Raw genomic sequence first — 14,846 nt, forward strand, 5'->3', positions numbered from 1 at the left:
CACACTACACGTTAAAAATGTGGCGGTGACAGCTAAACCTTAATATGGCTCGCGTGGGGTGTGGCTGGTGGGGGGGCCTTGTCTCCAAGACCAATTCTAAGCAATCCGTGAATCTTCGACTTGTGGGATATAGTTGGGCTACACTCCCATTTCTTGCTTGACACATGCTTCTTCTCGATTCCGTCATTACATCTACTGTCAATCTAGCTACCGTTTGCAGTTTTTAGTGGGAACTCATGCCATTGGCATACTTAGACTACTCATGGGACGACATTGTGCCCATCCCACAAGACGACGGCGGGGACAACCCCCTTGCTCCAATTGCGTACCACGATGATTACAAAACAGCAATGGGGTACTTACGTGCTGTTATGAGTATCGAAGAATGTTCCGACCGCGCGCTGCAGCTAACAGCGGACTTGATCTTCATGAATCCGGCGCATTATACAGTCTGGTGAGTTGAGTGGGCAAATGGGTGGACAAGGTTAAATCTAACCACGGCCAGGGCATATCGGGCGCGGTTATTATTGGCTCTAAGGAAGGATCTGGAATCAGAATTGATTTGGATTGAAGAAGTCGGCCAGCAGTTCCCCAAGAACTACCAAATTTGGTAGGCGAATCCGTCTTCCGATTGTCTTTTGTTATGACACCAAGCTAAGCCAGCCGCTGTAGGAATCACCGGGAGATAATCGTCGACAAATACGATAATCCTATTCGTGAACTTCCGTTTATCGAGGTGATGCTGGAACTGGATTCCAAGAATTACCACGTGTGGTCGTACCGACAATGGGTGGTGCGGAGGTTTGATCTGTGGATCACGGAGTTGGACTATACAGATCGAATGATTGAAATCGATGTCCGGAATAATTCGGCCTGGAATCATCGGTATTTCGCGGTGTTTGGGAAAGGGGAGGATACTGCGAAGACCGTCATCGACGACGAGATAGAGTACGTCTTCTAATTTGTTGAATCGTAAGAGGTGTGCTAATTGGACCGTTAGTTACGCCAAGACGGCAATTCTAAAAGCGCCGCAAAACGCGAGCGCGTGGAACTATCTTCTCGGGTACGTCCGATATATCGCAATGATATGAGCATTATCCTAACACATTGAGTGTAGTGTCCTCAAGCGCAGTAATCGGTCCCTATCAGAAATTGAAGATTTCTGCAACGACCTAGTAGCACCCCCAACAACAGAGCCATCAACCGACGTCGATTTGGATCAAATAACATCCGCGCGGGCACTTGAGGTCTTGGCTGATATATACGCTAGCCGACACGAAGTCGAAAAGGCAGCTCAGGCCTGGACACTACTAGCCGAGAAATACGATCCTATCCGCGAAAACTACTGGAAATTCAAAAAAGAGCAGACAATCCAGCGTTTCGCTGCTACTGCCTAGCTAGTATACCTCTGAAGCCAAAGTATATTAAGCATTGGCACTATCGTGCTGTCAGTTATGAGTACCTACAATACAAAAATACTTTTAACACACAGAGTTAAAATTCATTTTTTATCCTGTCATCAAATTCGGACGCATATCATCTCACACCGAGCAAATGATAAGCAACACATCACGCTGTCTTTCGCTCCTGTAATATATCGCGCAACTTCTCCGCATCAGCCTTGGTCTTGACTTTTAACAAGTATGTGACACCTTTTCCACCCTCAACGAAATCTAATATCCGCACACTCGTATCAGTAGCCGAATAGTCGACATTCTTCCGCAACCCGACATTCAAAACCACACGACCCGATCCATCCGCTCGAACCAGAATGCGCGTCTTGTTCGTCTTCTGGTGTGTCAAAACTCTATATGGACCCAAGCCAATTGTGACGAACCCGTCCTTAATATCCGTTGACTTGTCCTTCTTGTCACTTGTCGCCTCCGCAGTTCGCTCGGCCGCGGTTTTGAACTGAAACACTTTTGTCCGTCCTTCGAGAACAACGTCTTCTTCCTCTTCGCCGGGGCCCTTGTCATTGGAAAGGTTAATCTGCTCCTCAGGAGGCGCAGCATCACCGTCCTCGACGCCGGTGGCTTCCCCGCCTGACGAGTCGGCAGGCGTGCCCTCCTTACTAGCCTCAGCCAATGACGCAGCAAGACCAGACTTGGAAGCTGAATTCGACGGAGCCGAAGTCGCCGACCCGAACGAAAATCCTACCGCAGGCTTCACTGTACTGGCGCCACCAAACGAAAATCCAGTATTTCCAGAAGCCCCTCCGTTCGAGGTCGCAAGCGTGCTTGAAGTGAACGGCGAGGTCGCAGATGTTGATCCCAGTGGATTATTAAAACTTAATGCCGGGGCGGAAGAAGCGGGCTTAGCAACCAAGTTTTCCTCCGAAGAATTTTCCTTGTCGTCTTGTCCAAACTTGATGCCTTTATCTGGAGTCCATGTGTTCGTAAACGGCGATGACGATGATGAAGTTGCACCGAAACTGAACACTGGCGTGCTTCCCTCAGTATTGGCGGGTTTACCCGTCTGGAAGAACGACAGTGTCGGCTTTGGTGTTTCAGACTCGGCCAAAGCCGTCGGATCAGTGGCAGGCTTTGCCGGAGTCGCGAATGGGGTATTGGCACTTGAAGGCGCCGGGACGTTGAACTTAAACGGACTTGATTGTGACTCTGTCGCAGGTTTGATTGTGAAGGGATTCAAGCCGGTTGACGTGCTGTTTGACCCTAGACTAGAGATCTTCAGAGGGCTGCCGAAATTTGTATTGCCATCTAATGGAGGCGGTGTGGTTGCCTTTGATTTTGAGCCTTCAGACTCTGTAGCTGTTCCGAATGTCGAGCCTGCACTAAAGGAGAACGGAGACTGCGTGGACGATCCACCAAAGCTGAATGCAGGTTTCTTGGCTTCATCTTCTGGCTCTCTAGTAGGCGATGCAGCAGATGCTGGAGTGACCGAAGGAGATGATCCCGAACTTGCTAGTCCAAATGAGAACGCGGGCATGCTGCTTGTCGGTTTACATTCCGCGGACGTCTCTGGCTTTGCTGCAAATTTGAACGGACTGTTCGTCTTGACAGCAGCAGAGTCCGGGAACGAGAACGAAGGCCCATTTAGGTTGGATTTTGCAGATTCACTTGACGGCTTGAACTCAAACGGAGAGTCCGCTGATTTCAATAGCTCTTGTTTGGTGACAAATGACGGGCCTTGGATCGGTACTGAATTGTCCTGATCCGAATCAGAATCCGACCCGGGCTCTTCTTTCTCTTGCTCAGGCTTTGCTGGCTTTTGCATTGGAGTTTCGATTTTCTTTTCGGGAGCAGCAGCAACCCCAGCCGTCGGAGGTTGGCTGAACGAGAAAGTCGGTGCAGTTGCTGAAAACTGAAACGATGGAGTCGCAGGCTTACTTTCGCTCGCACTCTCCTTGGACGGCAATGCTGGCGTCGAAGAGGTCGGTTGCGCAAATGAGAATGACGGCGCGATTGGAGTTGCTAGCTTTCCAAAAGAGAACCCAGTATTACTTGCGCTCATTGAGTTAGACGCTGGCGTCTTTGTGGGTTCGTCGTCCTTTAGTTCAGCAAAATCGGCCTGAGCTTTCGCAGATTCTTTGGTTTCTTTGTCAATTCGTTCGAAAAAAGTTATGTACGCCTTGCACAGGGCTGTGAGATCTCCTAGCTCATCCTTTGCCAGTCCCGCAGTAATGCTACTGCTGAACTTTTCATTGAGAGCACGAATTTTCAAAAATTTGACATATTCGGTAGATGAAAATGGTTTCTCCAATGCAGCAGATGGTGCAACTGTTGACGCAGTGGCTGCTGGTAGAGGCGCTGCTGCCGATTGCTGCAACGCGCCGAAGTTGAAGGACGGTTTCGACTCAAACGAGGCTGTAGACACGCTTCTTGGAGTATTAAAATTAATCGAATTCGGTTGTGATCCAAAGATGGCTCCTGTGCTTGCCGCCGGAGGAGCGGGTGAATTCGACGTCGCGGTCGTAGGAGTCGCAGGCTTGGGTGTTTGCGCCAGAAAACCGAATGGATTCGAAGATCCCCCTATTGACGCTGGTGTGGACGCGGACCCGAGGTTCTGGAGTGGATTCGAATTGGCACCGATTGGCGATGCAGAGGAGAGTGAACTAAAGGGGCTTCCGATGGCCGGCGAGCCTGGGCTTGTACCCAAGCCGTTTATTCTTCGTGATCGTGGTTGCAAAATTCTGTAACATAAGTCAGGGTCAGCTAGCTTCTTTGCGCAATAATCCATATCGCAGCATTCACTATAAAGAATAGGAATCAAAATATAAACATACTTCCGTCCGGCCAAAACTTGCGGACTAGCCTCAGTTGTTACATCAGGTGGTCCATGACGGTCGTCTCCGGAATCACCATCGCCATCGTCAAGGTAGGTCTCCCTAGTAATCTGATTCGTCGGTCGTCGTTTAGACATCTTGTAAGAACAGCCAAATCAACAATAGATCACAGACGGAGCTGTATTAGGCTTGCGATCGGGAAAGGTTGACGTTGTGCTTGTGGATGGCAACTCGCTTCGCTTTTTTGCATCTCCAGATCGCGGACGTGCTCGAGCTCACTAAGTCGCAACAAACAGCTCCATATAACCCTTACCCTACCACCACCATTTTGATAGTCGCGCTGGTGTCCGTCATGATTTCCATTGCCAGTTTACGAAATGAGAAATCTTGATCCATCAATTCCAATTTCAATACAATAGATTCAGCGTCAGCCTTCAGGTTATTCTACGTCGACAGTGATGCCGATTGCAGTGCAGGCACATGGCATTGAATCAACTATGCTTGTTAAGAGATTCATTCAACGTCAACGTCGAAGTTATATTCGTCACATATCTGAACATATACCATCATCTAAAGCCTTCCAATAACTGACAAGGGTCTATGATTATACAAAGATATAGTACGACTCTACCATCACATCCGACGACGGAAGACATGCTGACTTAGGGAGCGCAGTAGCCGCCGTCGACAATTATGTCGGTACCGGTGGTGTAAGTGCTAGCATTGCTAGCAAGGTAGAGGTATGCGCCGACAAGTTCTTTAGATTGACCCTCACGGCCCATCGGGATCAACTGCCACCACTTCTCCTTGGTCTCAGTGGGGATGAAATTTGAAATCTCAGTGAGCATGTATCCAGGCGAGACAGTGTTGACACGGGCAAATCCAGCCCACTCGACAGCGAGTGATCGCGAGAAATGTAGGACACCGGCCTTGGCAGCATTGTAGCAGGCCTGCATCTGAGGGATGTTGACGATGTGGCCGCTCATACTGGCCGTGAAGATCATAGAGCCATGGCCCTGCTTCTTGAAAATCTGACCGGTGTACTTTGCAGTATAGTACGCGCCGTTGAGATCAATGTTGATAACTTTGTCCCAGTCTTCGTCGCCTTCGACGTCGACCATAGGACCACTCGTCCACGGGATACCGGCATTGGCGACCTGAATATCGAGACCACCGAAGTCCTCGTATATCTGGTTGATGGTGGCTTCAACCTAGTATCGTCAGTAACTTTCGAATATAACATAATCGACGACAGCGGCCGAACGCACCTCTTTGCTGTCAGTGACAGCGCACTTGTAAGCCTTGCACTTAACACCGCACTCCTTTGCAATCTTCTCGGCCCTTTCGATAGCTTTGGGATTGCCATTGTACCAGATGGCGACGTCCGCACCGGCTTGGGCAAATGCATGGGCAACTTCATAACCGATTCCAGAGGACGAGCCGGTGACAGAAGCGACCTTGCCTTTGAGGGAGAAGAGATCGAGGACGTGCTCGGCGAGCTTTGGCTGGGCCGCTGGGAGAGGCCCAAGTCCGGTAGCGTGAGTGAAGACCATTCTGACAGTGTCGAAGAGTTGAGAAGACGAGGTATGTCCAGGCTGGGGAGGGAGAAGAGCCCCATATATACCTTGGAGATGATCGGTGAGTTTAGACTTCAATAACTGGCGGCTCGACCCGGCATGCCCCTGGTTTGCTGTTTGGTTTCGGCCACGGGTTTCGGCCACGGGTTTCGGCCACGGCCGGATGCGCACACAGGAACTGACCCGATAAAGTCAGGACGGATGTCCCAATCCGGCAATAGGTCCGCAACAATGATCCCCGCGACCACACAACGCACTCGATTCCGCAGTAACCATCACCTGTCTACCAATCTGTGAGGCACAAGTATTAGGGACCACTACCGCTGAATAACGAGCTCGAATTGACCAAATCTAGTCCAGAGTTGCGTCGTAATGAAGACATCGCATGCATGTATTCCATATGAAAGTGACGTAACCCAAACCCAGTTGTCTCGGCTTCTTAGTTTCCCATGCCCGAGGACCCGAGACCCGACTTGATCGGCATCCACCATCAATTGGACGTCACAAGAAGCCTCGTCCTGCTCGGTCGTCAGTGGTCCAGCAGAAAAGCGGGCCAGCCCGGTTACAAGCGGCACCTTACCGATTCGTTCCTGGAACGTATCTGCCCTAATTAACCCGTTCCAACTAATCTAGCCCCTAAAAGAGCCTATCTGGAATATTTAGATGAGTAGTCTGACAACACGTTCGCGGATGCAATGCAGCCCAGACTGGTCGTCATCTTCCGACAACTGCCGGCTAATTGACAGTTAATAATGGCTTGTTATGGTTATTTCCCAGGGTTAGGGTCACAGATTCACTAGATATCAGCACCGGTTTGGTGTTCAGAGACCCTAACCCTGAAGAAAGTCATTATCAGCCAAATGATTTTTTTGCTTGAAGCAGACATTTTGCCAGAAAGTTTCTTGCAACTTCCGGATCCCTACAACGTATACCCTAGCCCATAAGGATGTTCTTCTTGTTACGACTTTTACTTCCTCTAAATGACTAAGTTTGACCAACTTTCCAGCTCCTGATAATGGTTTCCCATTTTCCGGAGCCAGTCCGAAGGCCTCACTACTCTCAAGATCGGCCCGACTATATCTTAATCATACCTTTTATAGTACACCCATCTCCATTTAGTCTGTGAACAGCATCCATATCTTTAAAAAAGACTTAGGACTTGGCTGCGGATTGCCAATTGTTACATACATCACGTTTTTACCATACCCAGGGCTATTAGCTCGGCCACCATAGTCTTTCGACTTATGGCTTGGTAGTGAAGCCTTTAGGGTGTTCCCGCAATTTGAAGATGTCGCCAATAGTTTGTTATGCCAGCTGGACATAACTATTTACTAGCTTACCCGTTTCCAGGCGCTTTCAGCCCCCATGGCGCAAGACCAGACGGACTTGGCAAAGCAACACCTGCCCCTTTCGAAATTTACCGGGGCTCGTGCACCTTTTCGACCCCTGCATTTTTTGAATAACTATACTGTATATACTGTAGACGATTACACTCTTATACTTAATGTCAAGGTTTAATTGTCCAGTTGGTTCTACGCCAATCATACAATTAAGGTTGTACCCCCTTTAATACACGGCCACGAGTTGGCCAACTGATTGCTGGTCTTTGACGAAGTCGCTAAAATTCAGTGGGAGCTCGCGATCAATGACGAGATCCCCAACGAGAAACATGGCCCTAACTGTTTCCGGCTTAGCGGGATTTACCTTTTTCGGCCTTCGCCTGCAGTTATCTTGAAATTAGTTATCTGTATAAATTTAGCGCCAAAGAAGCAAGGTATTGCTGTATTTCTTAGTCCGCTTTAGTCGACCCTCTTACGAATACTAAGAACCATACATAGCCACTTGGTCCATTCAATTTCAATAGTCCACTCAGTGACAGTCAAACATACAGCAATGGATGTTGAAACAACTGATATTCCGGAACGGCCAGCAAATAACTTTGTTCTTGATGCCGTGGTGTCTACAGTAGCAGTAAGTCTTCTTCGGTACGTTGCGATTGTTATTCTTGCAGTCACTGCCATCGAAGATAATGGCTACAGTCGCTTAAGTTCCAAGTCAAGCGAACGGTTTGTATCTGAGGATGACGGCAGTGCGGACGGCACTCAACCTGTGTTCGCGGAAGAAATCCGATGTATGATGCCCAGGGCACTATAGCCACATCCAGCATTGAACGAACAGCGGCTTATTTGCGGCATGAGGCTATCCCGGAGGAGGGCGGCAGAGTGGATGACGCGCAACTCGAGGCCAGGCTGTTGGAAAGAAATCTGACATATGCTGGCAGGCATCCCGTCACGTCCAGCCTTAGACGAACAGCGGCTTATCTGCGGCATGAGGCTGGCCCTTGGAGTCTTTTCCGTGGAATGTCTGCATACATTGCGAAAGTAGCAGCGACAGTGCAGTGCAAGGACTTGGGCTTGCTCATATTGCCTAATATCTTGCAGCCGTTGCTTCCATTGCTTGTTGATTTCTGTGTCGCTCCGTTGTCCCTAGTTTTAACTCAGTGAGTCGCTTCGCTTTAAATTATAAAGTGAATTTTGTTGACATTGTGAAGCATTATTATCACGGTTCCGACAAAGAGAACCTGGTTTGTTCGCCTTCGGCATACTCCTCTTCGCCTCAGCTTGCTCACGCTACCTGTTCTGGCTACTGAGTTTATTGTACACAAATTCATGGATTTACTTCCTAACATAGTCATATTCAAGGTCGCCTGGCCTTCTATGGTACAACATGGCTTGCTGTTTGGTGGTCTTATGCTTTTGTTAGGCATTGCGGCCTATCTCGCAGTTTTTGTCTTTTTGAGTGTTCCTGCTACTATTGTTCGCATTCGCGTGCAAGCGTCCTTACTTCCTGATGAAGAACAGCCGATTGTTCCTTTTGACCGCAAGAGTTTTGGAACAATATCCTCCTTGCGTGATGCAATGTATGGCGTGGTGAGCACCTGGAAGACGGTCGGCTCTTCTGACAGGAAGAGATATGCCATGTCGGTTGTGAAGCTTTATGTAATTGGAGCGGCTGTTGTCGTTGTCATTACAATGTTATGGATCCCCTCAAAGATCCTCCGGCAAAAGAAAATCCTGTACATATCATAACAAGCGTTGCATGGCCATGCCACCGGGAGGGTGCGAGGGGTGCTTTACGTATGGTGCATTTCGTTTGGTCGCTGAATATTTGAGCACTCGTACCGACCACTTCACTAATAAGACATCAACTACAGCAAATCATGATAAATCACCAAATAAAATACATCACGGTCTTTAAAATGTCAGAATTAATGGAACTTAGTTTGATAGCACTTAAAATCTTTAGAAATGTCAGAGGTATGCTTGGTACTCTATGGGCGGGTACAAGGGTGGTTTACTATGGCGAGCTCCCTACGATGAAACGTCAGTTATATGTCTATTAGAGACATTTAGGAATAGCGTTGCTACCTAAAATGGAATCTGGACCACCTTAACGATTACTTAATGCAAAGGCATCTTAGAAGGGCCTTACCGACATCGCCTGCCTGACTGGGAAGCAGGTGCGGAGGCATTCCCGGTTAGGGTAATGTGTCCTACGGAACTTTCAAGGAACTTTGTGGCAAAATGTCTCTAATTAACCCGACTTATTTTTCAGGGGACGCCAGAGATAAGTTCTGTAATGTTGCACGTGATCTGCAGCTGGCATCCAACCCCGCATTATGATACATCATCCGCTTTCATTAAAATTTGAACTTCTGGCTAGAATATTATCTTGACTACAACCTAATTGGAATGCCAATTGGCATTATGTCTCAGTTCAGCTAAGGACGATGAAAATCAAAGGCCGCACGTTTATCCTAACTGGCGGGTAAGACCAATGAGCCGTTTATTGCAGGGTCACTATTTCGTGCAATCTAATCAAATATTTGCAGTGCATCAGGCCTTGGTTTGGGGACAGCACAAGAGCTCGCGTCGCAAGGTGGATACGTCGCGATCCTCGACCGTGATGAAGAGGCAGGAAAACGCGTCATGTCAGGGACGTTCTCATACTCTAAGTCGGTTCGGTTCTTCACGGCTGACGTCAGTGACGCCGAAAATCTCGAAAAAGCTGTCGACGCAGCAGTGACGTGGACGAAGGAAACAGGAAAGCCATTGGGTGGTGCCGTAAGCGCGGCAGGCGTTGCGTGGACCGCTAAGGTGACAAGCATTTTGCACATGGTGTCTAGACCTACAGTACTAAATCTTGCGAGACTCTTGATCGATCTGGTAATCCATCGTCTATATCGGCATTCAAAACAGTCATGGACGTAAATGTAATCGGGACATACTCTCTTTGCTCGCTCGTGGCATCTCGCTTGGCAGCCCAGCCATTAGACAAACTGAACGAAGACGGCGAGCGCGGCGTAATTATACTCGTGTCTTCCGTTTCAGCGCTCGAAGGACGAACTGGTCAAGTCGCGTACGGTGGCTCAAAAGGAGCTGTTGCGAGTATGACACTGCCAATGGCGCGCGACTTAGCTCCTTGGGGGATTAGAGTCGTGGCCCTCGCGCCCGCAGTTTTCGACACCGCGATGACGGCGGCAATATCTAAAAAGACAAAAAATAAGTTAGCCGCCATGTTGGAGTTTCCAAGGCGGTTTGGTCAGGCGAGCGAGTTTGCGAAGATGGTGAGTAGTGTCATTCAAAATGTAATTGTGAATGGCGCCATTATTCGTCTGGACGGTGCGTCGAGAATGGGAAAATTGTGATCGGTATGTACTTATGTTCACTGTCAATATCTCTATGTATTGGATTTGCAAGTATTGGCATCTTGGGACAGGAAAGTAAAGCGAAAGTAGATATTTGGCGATTCGACAAAAGTCCGCACCTTCACTGACCTAGGTTATACGAGCGAGTGCTCGATAAGTTTGCTAAAATTACCGATTACCTGAATTCTGAATTCCGGCGGCATCTCGACAAAACCCCGTAGTTGAAACGCGTTTCGTCTCGAAGCCGCAGTCGACTTCCCCGATTCCCTCATGTCACGCAGTGAATAAGGCTGGATTCAGAGCGATCGGCACGGATAAACGGATAACGGATATATCCGTGGATATCCGTCGTGGATACGGTACGGATACGGTACGGATATATGCGGATATGGGTACGGATACGGCTAAGGTAATATTGATTATTAATCCACGGATATGAGGAACAAATACAAATGGGTAAACTAATAATATTGGGAGAGTTTAAGTGAGTTGCGATTTGTGAAATATTCAGTTGTATAGGGAACGGATGTCCAATGAATCCTGAGTTTGGTGCGCGCTTGGTTGTGAGCGGACGGAAGGACATGAATCTGATTATAGCAACTGCCATGATACTGCTGGGTTAGGGATTATGTCCCTTAATGAATGCTGGATAGATAGCTGTTTGAAGCCCAATTGAGTAGTCAATATAGTCAGTAGTATCGTAGGATCTCACGTGGGTCATATCCGGATACTACGGATACGGATACGGAAAGCCAATATATCTGCATATGGATCCGGATTCGGGATATAGAAATTTACCCGGATACGGATACCGATATGGATAAGGAAATTGGCGTGGATATTATCCCGCCGATCCCTACACGGTGACGCAAACGGACTGAACGTTTATTATTTCAATCAATTGCGGTATTTTCTATTGACAAATGGGCTGCACGCGAGCCCCAAACCTTGGATCACCGATTATATGTATTCGTGACTGTCCCGCAGACCGCTTGGCCGACATATGTGCGAGAGCGAAATAAAAATCCGAATCCATAACTGTTTGTCTCCGACCATCCAAGTTTAATGCAATCAACATAAGTTAAGCGTCCACCTCTAATTAAATTCCAGTCTTTTTTGGAGACGGCTGCTGCAGCCCTGGCTTTTATGTCGTTACCTCGCTCTGTTTCAGGGGTTAGGGTACAGCCCGTATAGTGTAATTGCAACAGCCTGAGGCTTCATTTTCATTATTGTTAGACTTGAGAGTTACTCATCGAGACACCCACTCGTCGCCACACAAGGTGAAGTTCAAGCCAGTAAGCCAGGTCGTCCGTAATCCAGCAGGACGTTCCATGGGCCCTGTGTGCATAACTAGAACGCATCGTGTGGGTATATGCGGATACGATTGAATCGCAGCGAGAGAGATTTGACAGTTGCCGCATCTAACGATTGTGGGGGCAGGGAGCAATTGATTGACGCGAAGCAGCATTTCCCTGCGACGGTGACGCGCACTGTAGAGGACTAGCAGCCCTGCTCAGACGATGCCGATAATCATTGCCCATCGGGCGACTTGGAAGCGAGCACTGCGACCACGGCTGGTCTTGCTTTTGCTCGCCAATGTGCTGACATTGCTCGCGTTTTTGGCGTGGCGGGAGCGATACGTGACTAAGGAGTCACTTTTGCAGATGATGGATGAGCGATTTAAGGCGGTGTTTAGTCCTGATCGGGAAGTGTCGAAGGAGCAGATGGCCAGTAATTTCACAGGGAAGGCTGCATTTGTGACGACGATCTGCATGGAAAGCGATGTAAGTGGTTTGTTTAGGGTAATCTTGACATGCAAAGTTGCTGACACTGTGAGTCAGTTCATTCCAGTGCGTACTCTTGTGCACTCGCTTCAGCAGACGGGGACAGACGCGGATATTGTTATTGTGGTTATGATGGCTCTAAACGACGAGAAGCGTGATCAGCTTGTGAAATTAGGCGCCAAGATGGTCGACACAGAGCTAATCAAAGTCGAAATAGATGAGTCCCAAACCTCGGACGCGGAGAAGCAGCTTCAGAAGGAAGCTGCCTATAAAGACGCATTAGAAGCATCAAAGAAACGGCGAATATGCAGGAATAATAGCATCCAAGCCTGGAGATTAACGCAATGGGATAGAGTACTCTATATTCATCCAGAAATGCTCGCATTAGAGAACATTGATGACGTGTTCCAAGAGCCGCCTTTCACAGCTACATTAGAACTTGGTGGCATCGTCGACGATTCCATTATGCTCCTAGAGCCAAATATGGATATTTACTCTGAATTGAAAAGAGCGATGATCAATAGTTCGCATTTGCCACACGATATTGGCTTTTTGAATTATTTCTTCAAAGACATACACCCATTGAATCCAGTATACAATGTCAAAGCGAAGTATCAAACTCTTGATTACAGCAAGTATGTGTTTGGTAATGCTCGCGTCTACAATTATGAAGGTACCATGAAGCCATGGGATTTCTGGTACCAGGGTCCAAAGAACTGGCGTCAATCGTTCCAAGAAGACATGATCTACCGGTGGCGACAAGCCGAGTACTCGGCTAGAGAAAAGCTAGGACTAGACAAAGACCTTCTTGAATGGCGGTCAAAACGCGGGTCAAAAGATGTGTGTGATGAGTATCTTGCCAACAAGTTGGATATTCCTGAAAAGATGATGGACAAATACAGTGTTTTACTCGCGACACATTCTCTTCGACGCCAGGCCACCCTGCCATTTGTCATCAAGCAGTTCCTCATGTCGCCAAAGGTCGACAAGATCTTTGTGATCTGGCATGACAAGGATCAGCCTGTTTCGAAGAACATCCGGGATCTTGTCAGCGAGGCCCAAGGTGCGGTGGTTATTCTGACTCAGACCGTTGACTCGTTAAATAATCGATTCAATCCCGTAAAGGAACTGCGCACTGCTGCTGTCCTCATTTGTGACGATGACGTGTGGACACCGATTGATGATATTGACATGGCGTTCGAGTCGTGGCAGCGACAACCAGACTCTCTCGTTGGTTTTGCTCCTCGTGTCGATTGCTATGATGCTACCTCCGAAACAATCAAATACTGCTGGCCGTTCCGAATGAATCCGCCACGATATTCGATCATGCTGACAAAACTCATGTTCATGGACGCGAACTTTTTGTTCCTGTGGCGCTGCGGATTGCCGGACAATATTCTAAAATACGTGGACGACCTCATCAACTGCGAAGATATCGCTATGAACTTCTTGATCTCCGGCGTCACTAACCGGGCGCCATTCCACATTATGTCCGAAGAAGTCTACGATTTCGGTCTCGACGGCGGCATCTCGTCAAACCCTGCTCACTTTAAAGTCCGCGGACAGTGTGTGCAGCAGATGACGAACCTGTTCGGTCGGAATACGCTGGTGAGCGTACAAGGCAGTGTGCATCGTTACGCGGAGACCGATTTCAAGTCGACCGCTTGGGAACAGTTTTTGGATGTTCTGAAGGAGAAGGAGGCTAACGCCGAGCAATTAGAAGTTGTGGAATTTGTGACGCAGGAGGATATTGTGCAGAATGATATGTAATTTTGCATTCGTTTGTCGAATTGGTCGGGAGTGAATATAACAAAAGCTCACGGACAAGGTTATATTTTGGTTTACGTGCATTATTAGAATCGGCTTCGTGAAGCGAGCGTCTTATTTGTGGAGCAATTTTGGTTTCATTGTATGTGCGCATTACGAGTATGCGTTGCCTTATGGTTGTTTGTATTTTCAATGAAACATTTGATCCGTCTCTCTTCTTGTCTATGATTTCGGTTGGTGCTAGTACCTCGAATATGTGATATATGCACTTAATGATATTCTGCACATTGTAAAAATGGATTGTGAAGCGATGTGTTGAGAAAATCTAATCTTTTCGCATCCATTTGGTGTAGACTTTTTGATTATACGACGCGCAAAGGAGTTCCTGCAAATATGTGTGTAAATATGTGCCTCCTTAGGTCGTTCATGTCGAGAAGTTAGGGTCAATTTTGCGGCCGCATTTGAACACCGCCCGCTTTGGCACCGCGTCCATCACGCAACTCCATATTCACAGTGTCAACATTCAGTCCACAGCTCAATCTCCGATTGTTACCAAAATTACGCATTCGAAGCATTTGCCGGGTTGTTCCAGATCATCAAATCGGCTCTGCCAACATCCCCACAAGGTTCCCTTCTCCCTCGGACCGTGCGCGCCAAAGTTGTCATATCAATCAGCCCACATTCCCACATACGTCACACCGAGTCGGTACGTCGCCGGCGCTGCCAAATTCCTCCCTCGAAATTTCGAAAGATTTATTAAATGTTTA

The 14,846-nt window shown here is 48.0% G+C and overlaps 6 protein-coding genes across 6 annotated transcripts; 4 read left to right on the forward strand and 2 right to left on the reverse strand.

Moving 5' to 3' along the window:
• The first annotated feature begins 107 nt into the window (after positions 1-107).
• On the forward strand, positions 108-1,493 carry POJ06DRAFT_256419 (uncharacterized protein). Its single transcript, XM_056188012.1, has 5 exons — positions 108-454; positions 506-610; positions 673-948; positions 1,001-1,063; positions 1,118-1,493. Exons 1-5 carry the CDS (start codon positions 237-239, stop codon positions 1,395-1,397), a joined length of 942 nt encoding a protein of 313 aa, XP_056042692.1. The 5' UTR covers positions 108-236; the 3' UTR covers positions 1,398-1,493.
• POJ06DRAFT_256422 (uncharacterized protein) lies at positions 1,494-4,550 on the reverse strand. Its single transcript, XM_056188013.1, has 2 exons — positions 4,244-4,550; positions 1,494-4,150 (listed from the first exon to the last, which is right to left on the reverse strand). The coding sequence occupies exons 1-2, from the start codon at positions 4,378-4,380 to the stop codon at positions 1,570-1,572; spliced, it is 2,718 nt and encodes a 905-aa protein (XP_056042693.1). The 5' UTR covers positions 4,381-4,550; the 3' UTR covers positions 1,494-1,569.
• A 19-nt stretch (positions 4,551-4,569) lies between these two features.
• On the reverse strand, positions 4,570-5,892 carry POJ06DRAFT_256423 (uncharacterized protein). Its single transcript, XM_056188014.1, has 2 exons — positions 5,512-5,892; positions 4,570-5,454 (listed from the first exon to the last, which is right to left on the reverse strand). Exons 1-2 carry the CDS (start codon positions 5,794-5,796, stop codon positions 4,906-4,908), a joined length of 834 nt encoding a protein of 277 aa, XP_056042694.1. The 5' UTR covers positions 5,797-5,892; the 3' UTR covers positions 4,570-4,905.
• A 1,528-nt stretch (positions 5,893-7,420) lies between these two features.
• On the forward strand, positions 7,421-8,909 carry POJ06DRAFT_291699 (uncharacterized protein; the record flags this gene model as incomplete). Its single annotated transcript, XM_056190372.1, has 3 exons — positions 7,421-7,951; positions 7,975-8,320; positions 8,372-8,909. Exons 1-3 carry the CDS (start codon positions 7,714-7,716, stop codon positions 8,907-8,909), a joined length of 1,122 nt encoding a protein of 373 aa, XP_056042695.1. The 5' UTR covers positions 7,421-7,713.
• A 701-nt stretch (positions 8,910-9,610) lies between these two features.
• On the forward strand, positions 9,611-10,528 carry POJ06DRAFT_199477 (putative 3-hydroxyacyl-CoA dehydrogenase-like protein; the record flags this gene model as incomplete). The annotated part of the gene is made up of 3 exons (XM_056185155.1): positions 9,611-9,648; positions 9,713-9,977; positions 10,031-10,528. The coding sequence occupies 3 exons, from the start codon at positions 9,611-9,613 to the stop codon at positions 10,526-10,528; spliced, it is 801 nt and encodes a 266-aa protein (XP_056042696.1).
• A 1,143-nt stretch (positions 10,529-11,671) lies between these two features.
• POJ06DRAFT_296217 (glycosyl transferase family 64 domain-containing protein) lies at positions 11,672-14,499 on the forward strand. The gene is made up of 2 exons (XM_056190538.1): positions 11,672-12,312; positions 12,370-14,499. Exons 1-2 carry the CDS (start codon positions 12,049-12,051, stop codon positions 14,080-14,082), a joined length of 1,977 nt encoding a protein of 658 aa, XP_056042697.1. The 5' UTR covers positions 11,672-12,048; the 3' UTR covers positions 14,083-14,499.
• The last annotated feature ends 347 nt before the right edge of the window (positions 14,500-14,846 follow it).

Source organism: Lipomyces tetrasporus (genome assembly GCF_029532465.1).
Source record: "Lipomyces tetrasporus strain NRRL Y-64009 chromosome Unknown POJ06scaffold_7, whole genome shotgun sequence".
Lineage (NCBI taxonomy): Eukaryota > Fungi > Ascomycota > Lipomycetes > Lipomycetales > Lipomycetaceae > Lipomyces > Lipomyces tetrasporus.